At 38.8% G+C, this 12,677-nt stretch overlaps 1 protein-coding gene across 2 annotated transcripts in view; it reads right to left on the bottom strand.

Annotated features, from left to right (window-relative positions):
* Positions 1-12,677, bottom strand: part of F8 (coagulation factor VIII) — a 203,053-nt gene that overhangs the window by 169,211 nt on the left and 21,165 nt on the right. For both annotated transcript variants that reach the window (XM_053664492.1, XM_053664493.1), the window contains exon 2: positions 1,344-1,465. In XM_053664492.1, the coding sequence (XP_053520467.1) occupies positions 1,344-1,465 (122 nt within the window). The remainder of the gene's footprint in view (positions 1-1,343; positions 1,466-12,677) is intronic.

Below are 12,677 nucleotides of genomic sequence, written 5' to 3'. Positions count from 1 at the left end.
AAGGTTATTTGGTTGGATGTTTCACAGGTTTTCACCTTTCTCTCTTAACCCTTCTCCCCACTCACCTTACTGACTATTGACTCTCTAAGGTTGGAGCTAGTGGGAAAAAGAACAAGGATGAAAAAAGAGGTGTGATGACAAGATCTTTCTTAGAAGGAGCAGTGGTGAAGTGGCTTTGGTACCCCCTAGTTGTGGCACATGCCAAAATTCTGGCTCTTTCTTTCTTAGGGAACTTACATGAGTTCTTTGGAGACTCTCTCCCTTCAAATATATGTGTACCCCACTCTACCACTCCCTGGCATGAGATATGTCTTCTCCACCTGTCACTTGTATCTCTCCTCTCAGTTCTTGTTTCTGGCAGTACAATCACATTGTATAACTTTTTTTCTGTTGGGATCACCTAACTTTAGAAGGAAGACCTCTCAGACAAGGTCTTCTTGACACAAATCTTGCCCTGTGACCTGCCTGGCTTCACATCTAACAGTGGAAGTACAGTTAACTTCTGCTATAGCCTACTGTCCTTATTGCACCATCATGAAAAGTTCCCTCAAGACTCTGGCCTTAAAAGTTTTTCCAAATAAAATCAGGCACTAGTCAGTTTCTCCTAAACTCCAGAGGTCCTATTTCAAGTCTTCTAAGTAATTCTCCTGAAGCCTCCCTCATTATAACTTGATATGAGGGGGAGGACTCTCCACCCTCATGGGTAGGGGACATACAAAACATGAAAAATTTTCTCCCCGAATTCTCAAATCTAAGCTCTTCTATAAGTTCCTAGCTTTTCTATATATATGCTGGTGGTGTGTGATGGGCAAAAGTTTGCAAAACCAACTTTGGACCACTACCTGAATGAACAAGTCCCGAATAGATGGGCTGATGTCTCTCTTTAGAATTTGAGGATGCTGGTCACCTACAATTTTAAGCAATAATTCTAAGGTAGAAAATGTCTCATCTTAACGTCTTGTTACATGCTTACCTGACATCTAAGTGAAGATATCAAGCAAACAATCTGAACTGAATATATAAGCTTTGGAGTTATTAGCATAGAGATAGTTTAAAGCTATGAGACTGGGCAAGATCACCTATGGATTGAAGGTAGAGAGAAAATAAAACAAACTCAGGTCCAACACCCAGGGCACTCCAGTATATAGAGAATATGTAGAGGAGGAGAGTCTAGCAAAAAGACTGAGAACATTCAGCCAGTGTATTTTCCTGAGATGTTGTGGTAAGGAAAAATATTTTCTTTTGCAGATGTTCTCTTCAACTGCAGGCCCAAGACTGATAAATCCTCTCTTGGAAATAAGACACTCAGATTTGTAATAAACAGTCAATATTGTTTTCATTACCCATCCATGGTGGCCTGGGCTTGGCAATGTTGAAAAGGTGATCAGTGAACTCTACAAAGACAGTCTTTTTGTACATGACTGAGGTGCTGAGTGGAAAAGATTTTTGTGCTCCAGGAGGAAACCTGTGTGAAGAAAAGAAAAAGTCATTCATTTTAGTGGACTTTTTTTTAACCCACTTGGAAAGGGAGCTGAAAGTGGTGTTTCCATCCCACTCTCCTTGACTGTTAAAGCAAATTGGAAGTTGTATATGAATTCCTACTATAGACTGAATGTTTCTGTGCAGAGCACTCATGAATGGGATTGGTGCCCTATAAAAGAGACCATAGAGAGATCTCTCACCTCTTTTACCATGTGAAGTTACAGTAAAAATATGACCATCTATGAATTATGACAAGGGCCTTTACCAGATACCAAATCAGTACTTTTATCTTGGACTTCCATACTCCAGAACTGTGTGAAATAAATGACTGTTGTTTATAAGCCACCCAGTCTATGGTGTTTTGTTATAGTAGCCTGAACTGACTAATATAATCCCTAACATCTATGAAAGCAAAACCCTGTTTTCAAAACTCATCTGATACTTTAGGTGCCATGTGATAAGATAAATCATAAAATTGATACCCATACACTGAATCAGCCAAAAAAATATTTTACTGAAACAATAACTACAGCATTATTCAATTTCATCTTTAAAACAGGCTATAATAGAAAATTTTGGCCAAGATGGAAGCATATATTGATACACTTTCCCTTCTTGCACAACCAAAAGAAAGACAACAACAAATTAAAAAACAAAAATTAACCAAAACTACCAGAAAATCAAATTGTATGGAAGTCTGACAACTAAGGAGTAAAGAAGAAACATTCATCCAGACCAGTAGTAGGGGACAGAGATGGGGAGCTGGGACAGAGAGGACTCATGGTAAGGTGGTGGCTGGAGGAGCAGGAGGTTCTACATTTGCATGTAGATAAACTAGGAGGCACAACTGAGGAGTGAGATAGACTATGCAACCCAGGATTCCAGTGCAGAGAAATAAAGCCTCAAAGGCTCTGGCAGTGAAAACATGTGAGGGTTGTGGTGGTGGGAGAAACTCCCAGCCTCACAGGAGAGTTTGTTGGAGAGACCAACAGGGTCCTAGAACATACACAAATCCACTCACCCGGGAATCAGCACCAAAAGGGCCCAATATGCTTGTGGGTAGTGGGAGAAGTGACTGAAAGCCAGCCAAGAGCCCAGCAAGTGGCATTGTTAACTCTTGGATTCCTCCCCCACATACATCCCCACAACACTACTATGTAGGTTGTCCCACCCTGGTGAATACCTAAAGCTCTACCACTTATCACGTAACAAGCAAGCTGAGACAAAAAAAAAATATGGCCCAAAATGAAAGAACAGATCAAAATTTCAGAAATATAATTAAGCAATGAAGAGATAGCCAACCTATCTGATACAGAATACAAAACACTGGTAATCAAAATGCTCACAGAAATGGTTGAATATGGTCACAAAATAGAGGAAGAAGTGAAGGCTATACAAAGTGAAATAAAGGAAAATGTATAGGGAACAAACAGTGACAGGAAAAAAAAACTGGCACCCAAATAAAAATTTGGACCAGAAGGAAGAAATAAACATTCATCCAGAAAAGAATGAAGAAACAAGAATTCAAATAAATGAGGAGAGACTTAGAAACCTCTGGGAAAACTTCAAACATTCCAACATCCAAATTATAGGGGTGCCAGAAGGAGAGAAGAAAGAACAAGAAATTGAAAATTTATTTGAAAATATAATGAAGAAAAACTTTTCTACCCTGGCAAAGGAAATAGACTTCCAGGAAGTCCAGGAAATTCAGAGTCCCAAAGAAGATGGACTCAAAGAAGCACAGGCCAAGGCACATCATAATTACATTAGCCAAGATTAAAGACAAAGAGAGAATCTTAAAAGCTCAAAGAGAAAAGGAGACAGTTACCTAGAAAGGAGTTCCCATAAGATTATCAGCTGATTTCTCAAAGGAAACCTTGAGAGCAAGAAGGGGCTGGAAAGAACTATTCCAACTCATGAAAGGCAAGGACCTCCATCCAAGATGACTCCAGGAAAACTATCATTTAGAATGGAAGGGCAGATAAAGTGCTTCTCAGATAAGGTCAAGTTAAAGGAGTTCATCATCACCAAACTCTTATTAAATGAATTGTTAAGGGAACTTATCTAAGAACAAGATGATGAAAACTGTGAACAGTAAAATGACTACAAACTCACAACTCTCAATAGCTGAACCTAAAAAAATCAGATAAAAACAAACTAAGCAAATAACTAGAACAGAAACAGAATTATAGAAATGGAGATCACATGGAGGGTTATTAATGGGAAGGGAGTGTGGGGGATAGGTACAGGGAATAAGAAGCATAAATGGTAGGTGCAAAATAGACAGGGGAGGTTAAGAATAGCATAGGAAATGGAGAAGCCAAAGAACTTGTATGGGGACAGTGGAGGAAGATGGCGATGGAGTAGAACGGAAGGTACTCCAGCTCCCCGTACATGTGGGTGAAAAGCCTGGCTGAGCTACTGAGAAACAGTGTAATTAAGTAATAGATCCACAGCATTTATGAAGTTAGGAGAGCAGCGATTGCGATGGACATTCCGGTCAGCCACAGGTTAGTGGCGCATATGGGAGTCAAGTGGAGACAGGAGCAGCGGCAGCCCTGGTGCTACCATCATCGAGGCAGGTCTGGGAAGGGTGCTGGCGGTGTCCTCCTCGGGAGCAGGGGTACCAAGCAGCCCTGGTAGTCGACCAGCGCGGGGTAAGCAGTTTTCTCCCTCCTCGTCTGGGTGGCGCCAGGCAGAGGCTTGTCTGATTGAGTTTACACAGAGAACAGAGAGTAACAAGAACAAAGGGCTGCATCCATCTGCAGACTCTGTGGTTGCCAGCCGGGAAGAATTGAGAGGATTCTGTGGTTGCCAGCCCGAGAGAATCGAGAGGCGAATTGTTGCCACCGGTCTGGCTGGGGATTGGGCTGGGCTGAGAGACAGGCTGTCTGGAGAGGCTTTTTTTTTTTTTTTGAAAGTGGACTGAGGTGCTCTCCTGCGATGACTTGGCTTGCTTCCCACCCAGCCTGGCAGTGAGGAAGTACTGCGCCAGAGAGCAAGGGAACCAGGCAGCCTGGCGGGAGCACTGGCACCCGCATCCCAGTCCAGTAGCCTGGCTGGTGCACACTGGCAACACAGAGAAGTCCTGCTGCAACCAGAAAAACTGGTTTGGACAGTTTAAAACCAACAAGGGAAGTTTTTTTTTTTGTTCTGTTTTGTGTTTTTTTTTTTTTTTAGTAATCTCATTTATTTTTATTTTTATTATTGCTTTATCTTTCAATACTTTGATCCTCTTCTTTCCTTTTTCCTGCTTTAGTCCTTCTTCCCAAACTTACTGCTTTTTCCTCCCTTTTCTTGCCTTTTTTGTGCTGTTTTATTTGTTTGTTGCTGCATACTTGTATTTTTTTCATTATTCTCACATCTCTTATATTCTAATAGTATCTTTGTATTTCTCCTTCTCCTGTATAGGCTTCTTAGTCTTGGCAGGTTATATTGTATTATCTGATAGGTCTCCTCTGTTCTTTCCACCAAAATGTATTCCTAATTTTCTATACCTTACGCCACTTGTTTTCCTTTAGCACACTACCTGAAGCTCTACACCCCCTATTCAGACAGATCTCATAGAGTCAGTCACAGGATTGTTGCTCTAAAACTATTGTAAATAATAGCTGTTCTATATAACAGTAAACACTTCACAAATAATCTTCCAGATCTTACCCCACTTTACAAGTTCCTGAATTCTATTACTGGAGTAATTAACTCTATTTTATCACACTACACCTATTTACTATTTCTTACTCTCACCTTACCTCAAAATCTGACCATCTGTAACCTCATTGCTTTCTAGTTCCAACTCACAAGCCTTCCCTCCCCAACAAGAGGCTTATCTTTTGTCCATCCTTTTGTAAAAGTGGCAAGTTGGGTTGAAGATTATGGCTAACATTATATATAGTTTAAAGATCATCTGTCTCTTCCCTACTGGATATGATTGCAACTATCGTAAAATATTCTTCTGCTGTCATAAACGATTTGGGCTCCACCTCCAACTGATTGTACACACATACAAAAGAAGGAGTAGGTAGAAGCGGAGAACATCAAGATACTGGCAGGAGCCTGCACCACTGAAATTCACAGGTATTCTACCACAGAAGTTCACACCATAAACCCAGGGAATCAGAACAGACCAATTTTAGAAGCTGAGGCTAACAAGAAGAGTCTCACAAACAATGGGAAGACAAAGAAACAATCCCCAAATGAAAGAAAAGGAGGAGCCCTCAGAAAAAATGTTATTTCATCTAAAATAGAGGCAAGTCAACTATCAGATACTGAATTCAAAGCACTGGTTATCAGGAAGTTGAAAGAGCTCACAATCAGCTACCAGAAACTAGAGGGGAGCTACAATGAACTCTCTGCAAACTATATCAACATGAAAAAGGAAAGAGAAACTATCAGCAAGGGACAAGAGGAAATGAAGAATACAATCTCCGAATTGTAGAACACAGTAGAAAGTATCAAAAATAGAATCAATGAAGCAAAAGATCGGATTAGCGAGTTGGAGGACAAAGTAGAAAACATCTCACAGAAAGAGCAGGAAAATGAAAAGAGGCTCAGAAAGAATGAAGAGGGATTGAGAGAAATGCAAGACAATATGAAACATAATAATATACAAATAACAGGAATACCAGAAGGAGAAGAAGAAGAACAAGGGATAGAAAATGTATTTGAAAGAGTAATGAGAGAAAAATTCCCTAATTTGATGAGAGAAAGTCACACAAATCCAGGAATCACAGAGAGTCCCAATCAAGAGAAACCCAAGGAGGCCCACTTCAAGACACATCATCATCAAAATGGCAAAATTCCAAGACAAAAAGAGAATCTTAAAGGCAGCAAGGGAGAAAAAAGAAGTAACATACAAGGGAGCCCCAATAAGGTTAGCTACTGACTTCTCAATGGAAACACTCCAAGCAAGAAGAGACTGGCAAGAAATATTCCAAGTAATGAGAACCAGAGGCCTACAACCAAGGCTACTTAACCCAGCAAGGCTCTCAATCAAGATAGAAGGCCAGATAAAGAGCTTCCAAGACAAAAGAAGTCTAAAAGACTATGCCTCCACCAAACTAGCCCTACAAGAAATACTAAAAGGACTGCTTTAGGGAAAGGAAGGAAAAGAGAGAAACAGAGAAGAACACAAGTACAAAAATGGCAATGAACAAGCACCTATCAATAATAACCTTAAATGTAAATGGATTAAATACTCCAATCAAAACACATAGAATAGCTGAGGGATAAGAAAGCATGACCCAAACATAAGCTGCCTACAAGAGACCCACCTCAGGACAAAAGACCTACACAGACTAAAAGGGAAGGGCTGAAAACAAATTTTGCAAGCAAATGAACAAGAAAAAAAGCTGGGGTGGCAATTTGCATATCAGACAAAATAGACTTCGAAAAAAGGGCCATAAAGAGAGACCCAGAAGGTCACTTCATAATACTCAAGAAAATAATCCACCAAGAAGACATAAACATTGTAAATATATATGCGCCCAACATAGTAGCGCCCAAATATATAAAGAAAATCTTAAAGGACTTCAAAACAGATATTCACAGCAACACAATTGTAGTAGGGGATTTTAACACCCCACTAACAAAAATGGACAGATCTTCCAAACAAAATATCAACAAAGATATTGCGGCATTAAACAACACCCTAGAGGAAATGGACTTAACTGATATATATAGAACCCTTCATCCCAAAGAAGCTAAATACACATTCTTTTCACATGCACATGGAACTTTCTCAAAGATAGACCACATGATAGGACACAAAATGAGCCTCAACAAATTCAAGAAAATTGAAATCATACCAAGCATTTCCTCTGACCACAAAGGACTGAAATTGGAAACCAACCCCAAAAGTAAAAACCCAAAAAAACCAAAATCATGGAGACAGAATGGTATGCTATTAAACAACGAATGGGTCAAGAATGAAATTAGGGAAGAAATCAAAAAGTTTCTGGAAACAAATGAAAAGGAACTCACAATAACCCAGAACTTATGGGACACAGCAAAGGCAGTCCTGAGAGGGAAGTTTATAGCAATACAGGCCTACCTAAAGAAGATAGAAACATTTCAAACAAACAACCTAACCCCATGCCTGCAAGAACTTGAGGAACAACAACAAAGACAGCCCAGAGCAAGTAGAAGGAAGGAAATAACCAAGATCAGAGCAGAACTAAATGACATAGAAATTAAAAGCACAATTCTAAGGATCAGTGAATCCAGGAGTTGGTTCTTTGAGAAGATAAAGAAAATAGACAAGCCTTTAAGTAGGCTCATCAAGAAAAGAAGAGAGAGGACACAAAGAAACACAATCAGAAATGAAACAGGAGAGATTACAACTGATACCACAGAAATAGAAGGGATTGTAAGAAATTACTATGAAGAACTGTATGCCAAGAAATTTGAGAACCTAGGGGAAATGGACACATTTCTAGAAAAATATAATCTCCCAAAACTCAATGAAAAAGAAGCAGAAAATCTGAATAGACCAATAACAGGAAATGAAATTGAAGCAGTAATCAAAAAACTCCCATCACATAAAAGCCCTGGACCAGATGGGTTCACAGGAGAATTCTACAAAGCATTTAAGGAAGAGTTAACCCCTATTCTTCACAGACTATTCCAAAAAATCCAAAAGGGTGGAAAACTCCCAAACTCTTTTTATGAAGCCAGCATCATCCTAATTCCAAAACCAGATAGAGACACAACAAGGAAAGAAAACTTCAGGCCAATATCGCTGATGAACATAGATGCTAAAATCCTCAACAAAATATTGGCAAATTGCATCCAACAATATACCAATAAGATCATACACTATGACCAAGTGGGATTCATCCCAGGGATGCAAGGATGGTTCCATATTCACAAATCAGTAAATGTAATACATCACATAAACAAAAGCAAGGACAAAAAGCACATGATCATATCAATAGACGTGGAAAAAGCTTTTGATAAGGTACAATACCCATTTATGATAAAAACACTCAGCAAAATGGGAATAGAGGGAGCATTCCTCAATATAATAAAGGCCATATATGAAAGACCTACAATCAACATCATACTCAACAGGCAAAAACTAAAAGCTTTTCCACTAAGATTAGGAACAAGACAAGGAGGTCCACTCTCAACACTACTATTCAATATAGTATTGGAAGTTTTAGCCACAGCAATCAGGCAAGAAAAAGAAATAAAAGACATCCAAATCGGAAAGGAGGAAACAAAATTGTCACTGTTTTCAGATGACATGATAGTGTACATGGAAAACCCTATAGACTCTACCAAAAAACTGCTTGAACTAATTAATGAATTTGGCAAAACAGCAGGTTACAAAGTCAATATCCAGAAATCAAAGGCATTTTTGTATAACAGCAATGAAACACCAGAAGTAGAAATCGAGAAAAAAATCCCATTTGATATAGCAAAAACAAAAATAAAATATCTGGGAATAAACCTAACCAAGGAGGTAAAAGACCTGTATGCAGAAAACTACACAACACTGAAGAAGGAAATCAAGGAAGACACAAACAAATTGAAACATATACCGAGTTCATGGATTGGAAGAATTAACATCATCAAAATGTCCATACCACCCTAGGAAATTTACAGATTCAATGCAATACCTATTAAAGTACCAATGGCATATTTCACAGACATAGAACAAACACTTCGAAAATTTATATGGAACCATAAACAACCCCAAATAGCAGCTGCACTCTTGAGAAAGAAGAACAAAGTAGGAGGGATCACAATACCTGATATCGAACTGTATTCCAAGGCCACTATAATCAAAACAGCATGGTACTGGCATAAAAACAGGCACATGCACCAATGGAACAGAATAGAGAGCCCAGAAATCAACCCAACCCTCTACAGTCAGTTAATATTCGACAAAGGGGGCAGTAACAGAAAATGGAGTAAAGATAGCCTCTTCAACAAATAGTGTTGGGAGAACTGGACAGCTATGTGCAAAAAAATGAAACTTGAGCACCGACTTACACCATACACCAAAATAAATTCAAGGTGAATAAAGGACTTAAATATAAGCCGTGAAACCGTTAAAGTCCTAGAGGCAGGAAAACATAGGCAGGAAAATCTCAGATATTTCACGCAGCAGCAAATTTACTGATATGTTCCCTAGAGCAAGGAATATAAAGGAAAGAATAAACAAATGGGATCTCATCAAAATAAAAAGCTTCTGTGTGGCTAAAGAAAACAGTATTAAATTAGCAAGACAACAAACTGTATGGGAAAATATATTTGCCAACGATACCACAGACAAAGATTTAATCTCCAAAATATACAAAGAACTTACATGACTCCACTCTAAGAAGACAAGCAACCCAATTAAAAATGGGAAAAGGACTTGAATAGACACTTCTCCAAGGATGACATTCAGAAGATCCAGAGACACATGAAAAGATGCTCAATATTGCTAGCCATCAGAGAGATGCAAATTAAAACCACAATGAGATACCACTTTACAATGGTCAGGATGGCTATCATAAACAAAGCAACAAACAACAAATGTTGGAGAGGGTGTGGGGAAAAGGGGACCCTAGTTCACTGTTGGTGGGATTGCAGACTGGTACAACCATTATGGAAAACAGTATGGAATTTTCTCAGAAAAATAAAAATTGACCTGCCTTTTGACCCAAGAGTTCCACTGCTAGGATTATATCCTAAGGATCTTAAAACATCAATATCAAAGAACCTATGCACCACAATGTTCATAGCAGCACAATTTACAATAGCCAAGAGTTGGAAGCAACCTAGGTGCCCATCAGTAAATGAATGAATCAAAAAATTGTGGTACATATACACAATGGAATTCTATGCAGCAGAGAGAAATAAGAAGCTACTACCCATTGCAACAACATGGATGGAACTGGAAAGCATTATGCTGAGTTAAATAGGCCAGGTGTTGAAAGACAAATACCATATGATCTCACCTTTAACAGGAAGCTAAACAACAAAACAAACAAGCAAGCAGAAAAAAAAAGACACTGAAATAAGAGAACAAGGGGACAGCGACCAGAGGGGAGAGGGAAGGGAAGTTAAGGGGAAAAGGGGGAGGGATTTGGAGGAACAAATAGGAAGGACACAGGGATGAGAACTAAGGGGGGCGGAAATGGGAGGGAGATGGGGAGCAAGGGGCGGGTTGGGCTGGGATGGGAGAAATAGACAGAAAACTGTACTTGAAAAATAATTAAATAAATTTTTTTTAAAAGAAAAAGAGTTGGACTCTGAAACAAAAAAAAGAACTTGTATGCATGACCCATGGACATGAACTAAGGTGGGGGAATATGGGTGGGAGGGGAGTGCAGGGCAGAGGCGAATAAAGGAGAAAAAATGCAATAACTCTTTTAGCATAATCAATAAAAGATGCTAAAAATAAATATAAATAAAAATAAAATCTTTAAAAATTTTAAAAGAAAATAAAATACAAGTGACACATTTCACATATGTAGAACATTTCAAAAATTCATATGAAACCATAAATAACCCAAAAAAGCCTCAGCAATTTTGGGAAAGAAGAACAAAGTAGGAGGGATCACAATACCTGATATCAAACTGTATTACAGGGCCATGGTAATCAAAACAGTCTGGTTCTGACATAAGAGCAGACACAGAGATGAATGGAACAGAATAGAGCCCCAAAATAAACCCAAGTCTCTATAGTCAACAAATATTCGACAAAGAGGGAAGGAGTATAAAATGGCGTAAAAATAGCCTCTCCAACAAATAGTGTTGGGAGTTCTGGACAGCTACATGTAAAAAAATGAACTTGATCACCAACTTAGACTATACACAAAAATAAACACAAAATGGATTAAAAAATTAAATATAAGCTGTGATACCATAAAAGTCTTAGAGGAGAACATAGGCAGGAAAATTTCAGATATTCCACACAGCCATATTTTCACCGATATATCCCCTAGAGCAAGGGACATAAAGGAAAGAATAAGCAAATGGTACTACATCAAATTATAAACCTTTTGCATGGCTAAAGAAAATATCAGCGAAATGAAAAGTAAACCAACTGTATGGGAAAATATATTTGCAAATGATTCCTCAGACAAGGCTTTTATCTCCCAAAAATCTCCCACAACTCCATACCAGGAAGACAAACAATCTAATGAAAAAATGGGCAATGGACCTGAACAGACACTTCTCCAAGGGGGACATACAGAGGGCCCAGAGACACATGAAAGGATGCTCAACATCACTAGCCATTGGAGATGAAAATCAAACCACAATGAGATGTTACTTCACATCAAGTCAGGATGGCCATCATAAACAAATCAACAGACAACAAGTGTTGGAGATGATGTGGAGAAAAGGGAACCCTAGTGCACTGTTGGGAATGCAGACTGGTATAGCCACTGTGGAAAACAGTATGCAATTTACTCAAAAAACTATAAATGGTACTGCCTTTCGACCTGGCAATTTCATTGCTGGGATTATATTCTAAGGATCCTAAAACACCAATTCAAAAGTACCTATGCACCCTAATGTTCATAGCAGCACAATTTACAATAGCCAAGTGCTAGAAGCAACCTAAGTGCCCATCAGTAGATGAGTGGATCAAAAAATTGTGGTACATTTACACAATGGAATACTACACAGCAGAAAGCAAGAAGGAAATCCTACTCTTTGCAACAGCATGGATAGAACTGGAAAGCATTATGGTAAGTGAAATAAGTCATGTGGTGAAAGACAAATACCATATGATCTCACTTTTAACTGGAACCTAATCAACAAAACAGCTAGGTGAGCAAAATAGAAGTAAAGCATTGAAATAAAGAAAATATGACATGACCAGAGAGGAGGGGGCAGGGGGATAATGGGGAACAGAAACAGAAGGGTCAAGTCAAGGAATATGTACAAAGGACCCATGGAAAAAGACAATGCGGAGAGGGAGGACTGAATCTAGGAAGCGGAGATGGGTAAGGCAGGGGAGAGTAATGGGAACAAGTGTAATTGCACAATGGTAAAACATTTTTTAAAAAAACAACAGCAAAAGTCTCTTAAAATGATTAAAGAAATGCCAAAATACGTATCATCTTTGGAGAATACATTGGGCTTAAAATAATTTCTTATTGTGGTTCCTTTGAGAATTACAAGATCATAAAATAAATTTAAGTAAAACATTAAGGAGAGGGAGAAAGGTAGAGGAAGAAACTGAGAGCTAG

This window comes from Artibeus jamaicensis, unplaced genomic scaffold (genome assembly GCF_021234435.1).
Source record: "Artibeus jamaicensis isolate MK-2021 breed Jamaican fruit bat unplaced genomic scaffold, CSHL_Jam_final contig_374, whole genome shotgun sequence".
NCBI classification, from domain to species: Eukaryota; Metazoa; Chordata; class Mammalia; order Chiroptera; family Phyllostomidae; genus Artibeus; species Artibeus jamaicensis.
The sequence above is the reverse complement of the archived record's forward strand: the minus strand, read 5'-3'. Positions and strand labels throughout refer to the sequence as shown.